Source organism: Elephantulus edwardii, unplaced genomic scaffold (assembly GCF_000299155.1).
Source record: "Elephantulus edwardii isolate Elephantulus edwardi_28Jun2011 unplaced genomic scaffold, EleEdw1.0 scaffold00222, whole genome shotgun sequence".
NCBI lineage: Eukaryota > Metazoa > Chordata > Mammalia > Macroscelidea > Macroscelididae > Elephantulus > Elephantulus edwardii.
This window is the reverse complement of record NW_006399972.1, coordinates 2,945,570-2,961,827: the sequence shown is the minus strand read 5'-3', so window position 1 is coordinate 2,961,827 and position 16,258 is coordinate 2,945,570. Positions and strand designations below refer to the sequence as shown.

General features: G+C 38.7%; 1 protein-coding gene across 1 annotated transcript in view; it reads left to right on the top strand.

Annotated features, from left to right (window-relative positions):
- The window catches only part of LIMCH1 (LIM and calponin homology domains 1), a 559,635-nt gene that overhangs the window by 283,018 nt on the left and 260,359 nt on the right, over positions 1 to 16,258 (top strand). Inside the window, exon 3 of the mRNA XM_006898180.1 lies at positions 9,114 to 9,183. Within this exon, the coding sequence (XP_006898242.1) occupies positions 9,114 to 9,183 (70 nt within the window). The remainder of the gene's footprint in view (positions 1 to 9,113; positions 9,184 to 16,258) is intronic.

Sequence of the window (16,258 nt, the reverse complement as noted above, 5' to 3'; positions counted from 1 at the left end):
AACAAGTGATTGCAAAAACCATGGCCTGTATCAGGCATACCTTAGTTTCCAGAGAGACACCATTGCTCTTGAGTACTTTAGAGAGGTCCCTAACCACAGACTTTCCCATCGCAATACGTTTTTTGATTTCCTGGCTACTGGTGCCAAGAGTGTTGACTATGGAGCTTTATGAAGATTTATCTACAGACTGTACAAGGATTACCTGTATGTAATAAAATAAGGTTTGCACAGCATCCAAATACACAATGTTTCACAGAGCGTTTTGTGACCTTTGAGTGACATACAATACATATGAAGGATCCCTGATATATGATAGGTTAGGCCATCACCTATTGACTAAAATGTCAGTGGTTTGCGCTCATCAGCTGTGCTTCTGGACTAAAGACCTTGCCACCTGCTCCCATAAAAATTATAGTCTAGGAAACCCTATGGGGTGTTTCTACTTTGTCATACAGGGTCACTATGAGTAAGAATGAAAATAATAATAATAATAACAACATGTATATATTTTAAAACCTTATGATAGATAGAGAAAATATTGAACTTGTCAACAATTTTACCTTATTTGAATCTACAATGAACACCCTTGGCACTAGCAGTCAATAACTCAATTGTGGTTTTGAAGAAAAGTCATCATGATTATTCTTTGGATTGCCAAAAGAACAAACAGCTATGTCTTGGATTAATTGAGACCAGAGTGCTCCTGGTAGACAAGAACAGTGAAGCACCATGTCATCTATTTTGAGCATGTTAGAAAAGGCTGGTCCTTGGAAGAGGACATCATGCTTGGACAGATGGAGCATCAGTCAAAGAGAGGATTCCTGAATGAGATAGATTGTCATAGTGAGTGTAACAGTTGGCTCATTTGTATCAAGGTGATGAAGATGGCACAGGATATGGCAAGATTCAGATCTATCCTTCATAGAATTTCTATGAGTCATAGGCTTGCTATGAGTCGTAATCCACTCTACATTCCCCAAACAACAATAATGAGACCATATTGAGTTTTGGAAACTCTTAAAGGTTGTTTCTGGGAAAAGGCTTAGTTAGGCTCTCTCTTATTCTTGCACCCGCCACACCTGACCCCTGCATGCTGCTTTAACAGAATATACCACAAGTATACTGTGATATGGTGTATTCCATAGTGAATGGAGAAGAGATTGAAACTGTCAAAACTTCATCTTACTTGAATCCATAATTAACATCCTTGGTACTAGCAGTCAGGAAACCAGCATTGGGAATGTCTTCAGTTAGGGACCTCTCCAAATTATTAAGGTATAATGATGTCAGCTTGAGAACTAACGTGCATCTGATTCAGGCTATGATTTTTCCAATGACTTGCTATGCATCTAAGAGTTGGACAGTGATTATCAGGTATAACAGAAGAAAAATTGATGCCTTTGACTTGCATTGTTGGAGAAGAGCTCTGAAACTCCCATGGACTGCCAAAAGAACAAACAAATAGGTTTTGGAGAGAGTGCTGTTTGGAGGCAAGTGTGATGAGGCTTCGCCTCACACACTCTGTGCATGTTGCTAGGAGGAGCTATTCCTTGGAGAGGGACATGATGCTGGGAAGTGCGGAGTGTCGGTGAAAGAGAAGAAGAACCACAACCAGGTGAATTGTTTACATGGTGATTGCAGCAGTGGGCTATAGTGTGTTAATAAATGTGAAGATGGCACAGGATAGGATGCAATTCATATCTGCTGTTCATAGGGTCGCTATAAATTCTTGACTTTACGACACCTAACAACACTGACATAATGTGATATATGGAGAAAAGATTAAAGTTGTCAATGATTGCATTTTACTTGAATTCACAAACAAAATCCATGGAACCATCAGTTAAGAAATAAACAAATTTTTATTTCATCTCTTTTATTGACGATGATTTTGAGTGTTTCTTCATGTGTCTATTTGCCATTCGAATATCTTCCCCTGTGAAAATTTTTTCACGTCTTTTGTCCATTTTGTTATTGAGTTATCAGTCTTTTTCTTGTGGAGGTCCGGGAGTATTCTGTAAACTTTTGTTTTGAGATTCTTGTCTGAGATAGTATTGTCTAATGTTTGGTTCCAATCGGTAGGTTTTCTTTCCACCTTGTTGGGAAAAGTTTTTATGCACACAGGGATTTAATATTTAGAAGGTCCCATTCCTCAATTTTATCCTTTTCAGACTGTGTATTTTTGGTGATATTTGGCAGTTTCTTTATACTGCAGACTAAGATTGATTCCAGTTTGTCTCCTATGATCATCTCATTCCAGCAGCAGTGGCAAAGTTTAACAGGGCAGCAAGTAATAAATGTAGGAGAGGATGTGGTGAGATAGGAACTCTTACATGTTGTTGGGATTATAAAATGGCACAACCACTCTGGAAGGCAGTTTGGGGCTTCCTTTTTCTCAAAAAACTGAACATAGAAATTCCATATGACTTAGCTATTCCACTTCTTGGAACATACCTTGAGAACTGAGGCAAAAATGGAAACTTTTACACCAATGTTCATAGCAGCGTTATACACCATCACAATAACATGGGAACAGCTCAGATGTCCAACCACAACCAAATGGATTCGAAATTATGGTATATTCACACAACGGACTACTACATAGAATACAGGAACATGAATAAGGGTTTTGTAAATCACTACCTAACTTGCGAGAGCATTATGCTGAGTGAACTAACTCAGTCCCATAAGGACAAATACTGTATAAAACCATTATTGTAGAATGAGTAAGAGAATTCAAGGTGGGGGAGGGTGGAGGCAGAGGAGGATGGATACACATATGTGATTCATCATAGCATTGTACAATTTGGGGTGTGTGTGTATGTGTGTAAATGGGAAAGATCTGGTATGAAAAACAATGTATTCAAACTTTGTAAATAAACTAATATAAAATTAAAACAAAACAAAACCAAAAACAGTAATAAGGAGAGAAAAAAAGAAATCAAAAGTTATTAATGGCTATCTGGTGGTATAGTCCATAGAGAGTTTTACTGCTAACCCAAAGAAAACAAAAGACACTGAATTGGGAAAACCTATTATTAAGACTCTCTTTAAAGAGTAAAGTGTGCCTAACCCAAGTCATGATATGTTCAATTGCTTCTTTTGCCCTTGAAAGTTGGTCAGTGAATAAGGAAAGCCAAAGAAGAATTGATGTATTTGAATTGTAGTACTTGGAAGAATATTGAATATACCATAGTGTGCTAATACAACAAACAAATCTATTCTGGAAGAGGTACAACCTGCATGATCCTAAGAGGCAAAAATGGTGAAACTTTGTCCCATGTTGTCATGGGCAAGTCAGCGTCTTAGAGAAGGACATCAAACTTTGGAAAGTAGAGAGTAGGCAAAGGAAAGGAAGGGATTAATTGGCTGCAGCAATGGCATCTAACAATAATATATTTTAAAGGAAAGATTTTTCTTTTCTCACAGGCAAAAAGGTTCCAAGTCAGAATTAATTGTGTAATTCTCAAAGAAGGTGCTTCTGTGTCTATTTGGGTCCTTTCATAACTCAAAAGTGATAAAGTTCAGATTCTTCCTTTCTTAGGAACAACCTCTTTGTCATAATAAAAGGAAACTCCTGTTTCTAAACAGAGTAATATATACAGGTACCTTCAGTACTCAATCCAATTTAACTTGAGTCAGTTCTGACTCATGGTGACCCAATGTGTGTCACAGTAGAACTGTACTTTACAGGGTTTTCCAATGGCTGCATTTTCAGTAGGAGACCCCAGGCCTTTCTTGAAAGACACCTCAAGGTTGTCTCAAACCTCTAATCTTTCAGTTAACTGCTTATCTCATAACCATTTGTTTCATGCGGGGACTTCATTTACAGGCAAAGGATTTAGGATTTCAATATTTGAATGGGTAGGTAGAAAGGTATAATTCAATCTATTATATGGGATCTGGAGGACAGTAGGGCGAATGAAACATACGTTTTACTCTATTTTTTATTTCATTTTGAATTTTCAGTTTTGTGGATGAATCTACTAAAAGGAAATAGTTTTAAAAGACTGCTAGGAATGAATAAAAACCCCATTGTGTGTCAGGAGTTTTATTCTTTTAATAACTTTGCTTTAAAACTATCATCTCTAATCTTTTGGTTTGCAGCTCAACACGTAATGCATTATGCCACCAAAACTCCTTAGTAAATTCATTGTTAAAGCTAAATGGGTGTGTGAAAAGAACAACCATCTTGAATTTTAGGGCAAAAAGACCCATTCCATTATTTATGTTACCCACTAATGGCAACATGTTGAAATTGCATTGAATATTGTGAAGAACATGAAATTAAGCCTTGGTGTAAAACTAGAATATCCTCCAAGTGACTGTTAGAACTACTGAAGAAGTATTTATCAACGTATTAATGGAGGTGCCAAAGAAAAATGCAGGATAAATGCAATACTAATTGTTAAACAACTTCATAAAGTCTTTGTTATCTGTAGAACTCTGTTAAGCATAGGTTCTTCAGAATTTACAAGATTCTTATTGTTGTTGGGTGTCATTGGGTCAAGTATGACTCATAGCAACACTATGAACAAGATACTTGAACACTGTCCTATCTTGTGGCATCCTCATTATCTCTGACGCACTTGATCCCATTGCTGCAGTCACTGTCACTCCATCTCATTGGAGGTCTTCCTCTCTTTCACTGATCCTCTTTTTTTCCAATGTCCAAAATATGAAAGATGAAACTTTACTGTCTTTGCCTCCAAGGAGTACTTATTGAATTATCTTTTCTAAGATATATCTTTTTGTCCTTTTGGCAGTCCATGAGAGATGTTCAGCACTATTCTCAAGCACCACAACTCAAAGGCATCAATTCTTCTTCTGCCATCCTTATTCATTGTCCAACTCTCAGGTGCATAACAAGTGACTGAAAAGACTAGGGCCTAAAGCAGGCACATCTTCATCTTTAAGCTGACATCGTTGCTCTTCAGGACTTTGGAGAGGCCTCTGAGAGGGGACTTGCCCAATAAAATATCTCACCTGACTGTACTAGTGTGCTGATTATTGATCCAAGAAAGATGGAATCATTGACACCATCAATCCTTTCTCCATCTCTCATGATGTTGTCTGTTGGCTCGGTCAGTGGTAAGGACCTTTGTTTTCCTGATGTTGAGCTGTAACCCATACTAAAGGCATTAGCCTTTGATCTTCTGCAACAAGCATTTCAACTCCTTTTTACTTTCAGCAAGCAAAGTTGTATTATCATTATCTGCATAATGTTTATGAGTCTTCCTTCAGTTTGATGCCACATCCTTCTTAATAGAGTCCAGCTTCATGAATTATTTGCTCAGCATACAGATTGAAGACATAATGGAGAAAGAAAACTAATGTACACATTCCCTGATTTTTAAACCATGCCGTGTTCCCTTGCTCTGTTTCTATACCATCTTCTTGGTCTAGATATAGTTTTCACATGGGCACAATTAAACGTTCTGATATTCTCATTCTTTTCAATGTTAGCCATAATTTGTTGTGATCTACATAGTCAAATTGGCCAATTAGCAGCTTCATGATGGATGAAGAGATGGCAATTGTTGATAACTTCAGCTTGCTTGGTTCCACAATCAACACTCTTGGCACCAGCAGTCAGGAAATCAAAATATGGATTGCATTGGGAAAGTCTGCTGTCAGGGACCTCTCTAGAGTATAAACTAGCAACAATGTCAGTCTGGAGACTAAGGTACACCTGATTCAGGCAACAGTCTTCTCAATTACTTGAATCTTAAATCTAAGAGATTTACAATAACTAAAGATTATAGAAGAATCTATGCCTTTGAGCTGTAGTGTTGGAGAAAAGTACTGAACACACCGTGGACTGCCAGGAGAACAAACATATCTGTCCTAGAGAGGGTGAAACCAGGCTTCTCCCTGGAGGCAAGGGTTTTGAGGATCCATCTCACATACTTTAGGCATGTAGCCAGGAGGTACTAGTCTTTGGAGAGGGACATCATACTTGGAAGGGTGGAGGGACAGAGTTGAAGAGGAAGACCGAGGATGAGATTAATTGACTCAGTGACTGGAGAGAGGGGATGAGGTCTCTTGGAGACAATGAGATTGGGTTAGGAAAGGACAGGTTTCAGAGCAAGGGTCCATAGGGTCACTAGGAGTCACAGGTAACTCAATGGCACATAACAACAACATAGTCAAATGTTTTTTCATAGTCAATAAAACACAAGTAGACGTTCTTGTGGTACTGTTACTTTCAGCCAGGATCTATTTGACATCAGAAAATGATATCCCTAGTGCTATAACTTCTTCTAAATCCTGCTTGAACTTTTGACCATTACTTGTCAGTGTACTGTTCTATCCATGTTCTATGATTTTCAGCAATATTTTGCTTGCATATGAGATTACTAACATTGTTTGATAATGTCTATATTTTGTTAAATCAGTTATCTTAGGAATTAGGACAAATATGAATCTTTCCCAGTCAGTCAGCCAGGCAGCTGTCCTCCAAATTGTAGACGCAGACTGGAGAACACATCCAGGACTATACTCGTTTAAACACAGTAACTGGTATTCCATTGATTCCTTGGGCCTTATATTTTGCCAATGACTTCAGTTCAGTTTGAACTTTTTTCTTCATTAGTGTTGGCCCTTGTTCATGTGATACTTGCTAAAATTTTTCAGTGTCAACCAAATCTTTTTGGTACAGTCACTGTGTGTATTCCTTTCAAATTCTTTTGGTACTTCGTGGACCATTCAAGACTTTATCCTTAGCATCTCTCAGTTTTCCAACTGGAGGTTTGAATTTGTTTTCTAGTTCTTTCATCTTGAGAAGTGCCAAGTGAATTTTTCCCTTTTTATAATGTGACTTCAACTCTTTGTAGATTTCATTAAAATAATTTCTGTTAAGCTCTTTTATGAATGCATGTCTTCCTTTTATTTAGGCTTTTTGGTCCTCTTCAATTGATTATTATATTGAATTATAATAGACATTGGTAAACTTTTCTGTAGGGAGCTCTGATGGCTTAGTGGTAAGAAATTGTGTTGCCACCACAAACGTACACAGTTTGCATCCACTAGCTACTCCATGGGAGAAAGGCAGTTTCCTCCCGTGCTGCGTCTGAAAATCCTCTAGAGGGTCACCTATGTGTTTGTTCCTACTTGACAGTGCACAACGACAACAACAAACTTCTCAAAGAATAATTTTAAACTTTTTAGTCCATAAATGTTCCTGAATGGCACAAACATTTTGCACTAGACTACTTACCTAAAAGATACTAACCTATAGTTTGGTGTTTCAAACCCACCTCATGGTGTAATAAAGGCCTTGTCATCTTAATCCACAGGGAAAACAGTCAAGAAAGTTCTGTCAGGAATTTTCACACCGTAATGCATCAGTCATTATGCCTTGGAATCGACTAAACAGATTTTTTTTTGGTTGTGTGTGTGTGTGTGTTTTTTTTTACAACAGCATTCCTGTTGCAACTATTCAAATCTGTGAGTTATGGTAAAAACAGTTGTAGATAATATGTGAATTAATAGGCATAGCTGTATCCCAGTAAAATTCTTATATACAAATAGACATTGGGCCAGATTTGGTCCTTGAGTCAAAATTTACTGAGCCCTGAATAAGACCCCATCCTAAGTTTCTCCTTGTACTTTATGTCCTTGTAATTATCTATTTCTTTATACCTAAGTATATATAATTTTTTGTATTTATTTATTTATTTTTCTTTTCCTTGGCAATTTATTTTTTTTATTGAGTTCTGGTAGCCTAGTGGTAAGACACTGCACCACAATCTCAAAGGCTCATGGTTTGAATACACCAGCTGCCCTGCAGGAGAAGGATGGACAATCTCCTCCCGTGCAATTCACTGTCTCTGAAAACTCACTGGAGGGTCAGCTATAGGTTGATTTCAACTTGACAGCACAAGACAACACTGTATTTCCCCCCCTATTGCTGCAAATTCCCTCCTGCAACCTTCTCCACAGTGCGTCCCTCGTTTCAGATGCTTGTCATCCTAATGACCTAATTCGTGGTAACACCTGCTACTCTATAGCCCTTTACCTGCAGTCATTTTTTTCTGGATTACCAACTTTGCAAAATATCAATGGTGTGACCGTGGACCCTCTGCTAATTTCAGGTGATAGAGAATTAGCAATATTTATTACCAGTTTTAATGACAGAATGCTTTGTTAGATGTCATCAATTTGACTATGACTTCTAGAGACGTTATGAACAATGGATCTGAACACTGCCTTTTCGTGTGCCGTACCGATTGTCTCAGATATACTATCTCACATACTTTATGCAAACTTTAGGGGGCACTAGTCCTTGGGGAATTATATTATGCTTGGAAAAGTAGTGGGCCAGCATAAGAGAGAAAGACCCCCCTAAAAGATCAGTTGATACAGCAATTGTACCAATAGGCTCAAATAATATTAGGGATGATGAGGACGGCATATTAGTTTTTGAAGTTTGAATGCTTAGAGGCAAACACAGTTGTTACTTCTGCCTGTGCTTGTTAGTGGTGCCATTTTCACATGAAATCCCATTTTCAAATGCTTTCAGTCTTCAGACTATAAAATCTTAAGCTTTTGAATTGTGGTCTGCTTTCTTTAAATTCTCTACAATGTGGCTGGTTAGCTTCTTGCTAAACATGTTCTTTTACTTCTTAAGTGAAGCACAGCCATGTTTAACAAGCCAACCTCTGCAACATCTAGAGGGGGGTTAGTTTTGTCAGATTACTTGCAAAGATAGATGCTGGTCTCTGGATTTAGTGAGTCCCTGGAGAGACACTTGTAATAAATAGCGGGAGAATTGAAAACAACCCTTACCTGTAGAGCCATCATACCTGGCTCCAATCCTAGCCTCTACTATCTGCAGTGAAACTCACAAACATGCTCTTTCTCCTGATGTAGCTGCATTTCCGTTCTTCTAGGTTCTAAACTTCACCTGCCTTTAGTAAACTTGATGTTGGCCTAGCTCTTCCTATGTGTGCATGAAGGCTCATAGATTATCGAGATTATTGAGATTTACTAGGTGCTTTAAATTCATCGCTTTTCCTATTCAGCAGTTTCGCCGTAGTCTTGGATAAAGGTGATTTGTGTGATCCATCTTGTTTTATGTCTCACTTGACGCTCTGCCTTTTTCTTGACAGGTTGCTGAATGCCATAAAGCCAGGACTTGTTAAAAAGATCAATAGATTGTCTACTCCCATTGCAGGGTTGGTGAGTATCCAGAATTGAGATTTATTTCCTAATATTCTTTTGCTCTAACCTAAGGGTCGTGACAATGCCATTTATTACAGCTTTCTCCTGCAATACATATTTCACTTGGATGCATATGCATTGAATCCATTAAATGAAAAGATCACATAGAAATGAAAGATTGCAATGATGCCTCAATCGCAGCTTAATCTCTGTTTGCTTTTTCTCCCCATGAGTGATAAGAACCTCCATTCTAAAGAGATAAATTTGTTTTGGGGTGAGAAGGTAATGGTTGGCTATCCCCAGGGAAGGAATATGATGGTAATGAAGGTTTTTTAATTTCATGTGTTCACTGCAATCCCCTAGAATTGAGAAGAGGGATGGTGGGACAAAGAAAGTAATATGATTAACAAGGAGTGTTTTCATATACATTGCTGTTTACAGTCTTCAAAATCCCCTTTGTATTCACTTATGATAGACTTACGATAAATAAACTTTTCAACAGTTTTACATACACATTTCAGTGACCAGTTCTAAGGTGTTCTTAATACTGTCTGAAGAAATTCTTAAGGAAAGTCATTACCTTCAGAACCTGCTAGGTTTAGACATAGTCAAGGAAGTAAAGCTGTAACTGATCTTGATCCAGAACACTTACGGGAATAAGAAAAATTATAATAGCGTACTCAGAAGAGGCATAGTCAGCCCCTTCAGGAACCTAACATCTAACACTGAATTATTGCCTGGATAATAGAAATTGAACCACACACTCAGTGTGGTATGGTAGGCTGCCATGTTTGAGACGGGTGATGTTGGTATCAACACAGCTGATGAAGAGATTTGGTTGCTATGCAATGTGCATGCTGCCTTTGTTTTCTAAGAGAAAGTTAGTTTCTTGAAGAGATTTAACTTGTAAATTTTTTTTTGTTTTTTATTAGCATCCCAGGTCACCTACATTTAAAATGTATGACTTCTTCCAATGCTACTTAATTAGTCATGAGTAAAAGAGAAAACGTATATGGTCAAAAATGGAAATTTCCTTGCCCCTATATATTACTGTATTTCATAATTCTTGGCAGATTATTCTAATTTCTTTAATTGGTTCTGCCTTTTGTATAAAGAAATGGAAAACATTTAGAAGTCAGGAAGACAATCAGTTTTTATTTCTGGAAGGACCTTGGTGCATACATACATGCAAATGTGTACACACACACACACACACACACACACACAGAGCTGAGGATGTTGGCTGGTGATGACTTACTGTTCCCATTGTAACTGCCTTTTGTGCATGTGGTTTTGTAGAAAACAATTAGAAAAATGTCAAGAATTTAGGCAGGATCCTACATGGATCTTACTGATTGTTGTTCAACAGCTTCCTCGCCACTTAGTAAAGACTAATTGGAATTAGATGTGACAACAATTCAATTGTGTTTGGAGAGTGTGGGGACTGTGGTGGTAAAGTACGTGATCTCAGCAGGTTTAAATGAAACGGATGTGGATGTTTCCTTTGTTTTAAGCATTGTTTCTGTGAGGAGTTTTCTTTCCCATACTTGTTAGCAGTGACTTGGTGACTGGCCTTAAAAATCCTTCCAATTTTATTGTCAGAGTCATGTAGCCAGCTAAGCTTAAAAAAAACAAACAACAACAACAAAGAATAAATTTAGAATAATTTAAAAGTCAAAGATCAATGAGCATGTGTGTTGTGTATATTAAAGTGTATATTTATGCCTCTTGTCCATATTTCAAGGAAGGAGGTCCATCCCTTTGGCATATAACTTTCTAATAAAACTATCTTTACTTTTTACCTTAAAAAAAAAAAGGTACCTATATTAATGATGTACCTGGTGCAAGCTGTGGAGAATGAGTAAGAAAGACTGAAGAGGAGGAATAGATGCCTTTGAATTGTGGTGCTGACAAAGAGTACCAAATAGATTGCCAAAAGAACAAACAGATCTGTCTGGGAGGAAATGTAACCACAGTGATCCTTTGAGGCAAAGATGGTGAAATTTCATCTCACATAGTTTGAGCATGTTGTCAGGCGGGGTCACTCATTGCAAAAAAGACATCATGCTGGAGAAAATATAGGGTCAGTGAAGGAGAGGAAGACCCTCAATGACGTGGACTGACACAGTGACTACAACAGTGGACTCAAGTAAGGGATAAATTATGAAGATGGCTTAGCATAGGACAAGGTTCTGATCTGTTATTCACAGTAATCCACAATATCTGTAATCCACAATATAGATGAATTACCTATTTTAGAACTTTATGAAATACATTTATTTTAAATGTGAAAGCCATAGTATTCATGCCTCTGATAAATGTCCGACCCTCAAGCCTGTACTATTTTACCTGGGAATTCTGAAATTTGATGTTACAAGAGTGACACTTGTAGCATAACACTGAGGAATGCCTCAGTGAGATCCACATGACAGAAGAAAGCAACTCAGAATCCAACAGATAAGAAGAAAAATTTCAACTTAAAATGGGAATCAATAATTTTAGCAAAATGAGCATTTGGAACACTTGCATATGCTGTTGAGTTGACTGACTTATTGTGACCCTATAAACAGTATCACTGAACGCTCCCCTATCTTGAGCCAACCACAGTGTCTCTGGCACACCTGTCTGTATTGCCATGGTCACTGTGTCAATCAATCTTATCCATGGTCATCTTCTCCTGCACTGACTGTTCATTTTTCCAAACATGATTTCCTTCTCCAGGCTCTGGTCCCTCCTGGCGATATGCTCAAAGTATGTGAGACAGCTTCACAATCCTTGCCTCCAAGAAGCAACCTGGTTTTATCCTCTTCAAGACAGACATAGATACATAGATATAGAGCCTCAACTTTGGGGCGTTTAAGCAATTTGATCAAGGAAGCAGGGGTTTTCCATTATTTCCTTACATTGATGTCATTTACTTCCCTTCTTTTTCTTCAACTTCACTTCCACTGTCTGTCCTCTTTTCTTCTATAAGAGTGTTCTCGCCCTTTTCTATCTAGTATTTCTCACCCTCATCCTATGTAGAAGTCTTCTTTACAAATTTATTTTCTTTAATCTGGGGGGTGGGGGGGGGTGCAAACCAAAACACCAACAAACTTTTCCTGTGTAGCATCAATTAATTCACTAATTGACTAATAATTCCCAAATCTACCAATGTGTTCACATCTCTTTCTCTGGTAGTAGATAGTTCTCTACCTACCTTCATCTCAACCTTTCCCAAACTGGGATACTATTTGGACTCCTGGAAGGAAGTGGAACTCTCTCTCTGTTCTCGTAATGTTCTGCCAAGGTTCTCTCTTCATGCCAGTTGTCTGCCCCTTCTACATTTGTGTCCTTTCTGTTGTCATGACATCAAATCTTTTAAATGCTGCCCCCAAATCATCATTTCTTGCCAAGTCCTCTTTCTTGACCTCTAGACCTGTGGTCCTGCCTGTTCACCTCTGTGTCTGGATGTCCTACCAGCCCCCTAAACTCAGCATATTTCAATGAGACTTAAATGACCATATCCTTCCACCTCACCATCAGTAAAGGCATTCAGCTGAGAATTTGGCACCTTTTTCCAGTTTTCTCCTTGTCTGCACTTCCTTGGTCATGGACCGGGAAGAGATCAGTTTTATCTTTTGCCTAAACTATTGTAATTGACTTACAGTTCCCCAAACACTGTAAATTCCCATGTGCGGTAACTGCTCATTATATTTCTTGTGGATGTAATACCTTTTCCCTTCTCATTGTGATCTCCTACTCTGAAAGAGCTGTGGTTGCTTAGTGGTGATGAGTTGTGCTGCCAAACCAAAGGCACAGTTTGAATCCACCTGTATCTCCACAAGAGAAAGACTGGCACTCTCCTCCTGTGTGATTGTTGTTGTTGTGTACTGTATAGGTGGACCAGACCCATAGCTGGCCCTATGGCAGGTTTTCAGAGGCAGTTAATCACACGGGAGGAGACTATCCTTTTACTGCAGAGCAGATGGTGGCCTCAAACCCCGTGCCTTCAGGATTGCAGTGAAGCTTCTTGCCACTAGGCCCTGTGTGATTAGCTACCTCTAAAAATCCACTGGAGAGGTATCTTTGAGTTGGCTCTGACTTGAAGGTACTCAACAATCACTCTTTGTGACAAAATACTCATCAAGATCTGACACAAAACAATATTCTTTTTGAAGTTCTTAGTTTACAGTCTATTACTGACCTTTCTTCTGAATTCTTTGAATAGCACAAGCAATTAAGTTCTTGACTACTAACCAAAAGATTGGAGGTTCAAACCTATCCAGAGGTGCCTCAGAAGAAATGCATGGCTATATGCTTCTGAAAGGTCATAGCTTTGAAAACCATATGGAGCACCGTCTACTCTGAAACACTTGGAGTCTCCCTGATTCTGAATCAACTAAATGACAAAAAGAAATAAGGAAATATGAAGAAATAGAGGAAAAAGAAATATGTTTTATTTCGGAATACAAATAGCATCTCCTATCATGTACCTCCAAATAGTATAGAAAATGAGTTAATACATTAACAAGAGAAAAGTCATCTGTGTTGTACATTATTTGAAGAACAACTGTTGAGCTAAAGGGATTTAAATTGTTACATCTTCATGTTATGACATTGTGGCTTTAATTGACCATGGCCAATCTTACCAATAATGCATCCAAATGGCTCCCGATTCTTTGTGATGCAGTGAGAAGTTAATCATTTTCATAGATTGCTGGTCAAAATATTCAGCCTGTATCAAATCGAGAGGAAACAGTCAGAAGTGTTGACATTGAGAGACATGCTGCAGAACAAGTCTCACTTTTTAACACTGTTGCCATTGTTGTTAGGTGCTGTTGAATTCAGTATCACTCATGGCGACCCTATGAACAAAAGATCTGAATCCTGCTCTATCCTGTGCCATCCTTATACTTCCTGACACACAAGAGCCCATTGCATCAGTCACTGTGTCAATACACCTGGTTGAGGGTCTTCCTTTCCATCACCGATCCTCTACCCTTTCCAGAATCATGCTCTTCTCCAAGGAATGGTCCCTCCTAACAACATGCCCCAAGTAAGTGAGGCAAAACCTCGTGATTCTTGTCTCCAATGAGCACTTGACTTGCTCCCTCTCTACTGTTAGTGCCCTTACAGAACCTACATTCCCAAAAGGTTAGAAAACTCTCCCAGATCAAAGGTGGTTAAGGAGATATGGCAGCCAAACGCAATATATGATCCTTGATATAGGAAATAACCTCAGAACTAGAATAGATATCATTGGAACAATTGGGCAATTAGAAATGAATTGGATATTAGATAAATAGTATTCTCAACATGACAACTCTCCTGGGTATATCAGGAATTAGTCTTGATTTTCAAAGATATATGGTAGGGTATTTAGAGGTGATATGTTAGAAACATGCAACTTCCTCTCTAATTGTTCAATAAAAATAAAAATCTTTTTGTTGCAGATTGTTCCTACAATGTATGTTTTTATATACACATTCACGGAGAGTGGGTAAGAGAGAATGGAAATGTGTCACAATGTTAGGTTGAATAGGAGCCCTGGTTATGCAACAGGTAAGCTGATAGTTTGCCCACTCAACCCACTCAGTGGCAGCATGGGAGAAAGAGCTGGTGATCGACTCCTGTACACACGTGACAGTCTAGAAAAACCTGTAGAGCAGTTCTGCTCTTTCAAATGGGGTCTTTAGGAGTTAGTACTGACTCGACAACACCTATGGACAGGAACAGATGATGAGACTCCAGATGTCATTGTACTATTGCAACTTTTTTGTAGTTTGACCTCAAGCAGTGTATTTGAAGATGGCAGAAGTTTGGGTCAATGTAGATGGACTTTCTATTTGAGGGGTTTTGTGGTTTGTTTGGTTTTTTTGTGTGTTTTTTTTTCATATAACACCTTCCTGCTGATACTTTGAACACTGAAGAAAGGACAGACAAAGAATTGGTCACATTATCAAGAGGCTTCTAGGTGAGTTTGTATTTGTGAGGGAATTGATAGCTACTGATCATTTACTGATCAAGAAGTGCCTAGAAGCAAGGGAATCTGAGAAGTATGGCCAAGGAGTTTTTCACGCCTGAGACTCAGAGCTGTGTGTCATACTGATCTGGTATTGAATGTCAGTCCATTAAGACAGCCCAGCTAATGAATTTGAAAAGTGTGTTTTCATATGGTTGTGTTGCTAGGTGCTGTTGTGTTAATTCTGATTCATAGTGGCCTGTTTATAGTAGAAGAACACAGGCTGATATTGTGCCATTCTCACCACTGATGTTGTGATTCGGCCCATTGTTGGAAGCACTGTTACTCCATTTCAGTGGTTTTCCTCTTTTTCACAGACTCTATTTTTCTCAGGCATGATGTGCTTCTCCAAACACTGGCCTCTCTTGATACCATGCTCAAAGCGTGTGAGATGAGGTTGTGCGCTCGAGCCTGGCTTCTGAGGAGCCTTCTGGCTGTATTCTTTTCCAAGACAGATTTGCTCATTCTCCTGGCCAGTCCCTGGTAGCAGTCTCAAATTATAAACACATGGTGATTTACAAAGGAATGACTAGGTGTATTTTAGCCCCTGAGTTGAGCTGTGGTTACAAGGAATTCAGGGGTGAAGATGTTAAAACAAAGTAATTGAAAATCATTTCCTGGCAAGAAGGCAGAGAGCCTGGGTCAGGGCCTGTACTTCTTCTGTAACAACTGCTGACATCCGAAGCAGCCTGGTGACTGCCTGCAGATGCTCGCATTCTTCCTTAGGTGCTAGTGATACTATTAGCTGTTGCCAGAGAGAAAGACCTCAGATTTAGGACATGGTACACTAAAGTTTTTTTTAAAAATTGCAACCTTTTGCCTTGCTCATTTCAGTATTACACAATCAAACCACATGAAACCCAATTTAATGGCCATTAGAGATCCAGAAGCCGAAAGAGAAATAGATGCATTTAAATTATAGGTTTGGGGAAGAATATTGGTGTACGACCAGCTGCCAGAAGAACAAACAAATCTGTCTGGCAAGCTGTACAGCCAGAATGTTCCTTTGAAGCAAAGAGGACAAGACTTCATCTCACGTACTCTGAACATGCAATCAGGAGGGGCTAGTCCGTGGAGAAGGATCTCATG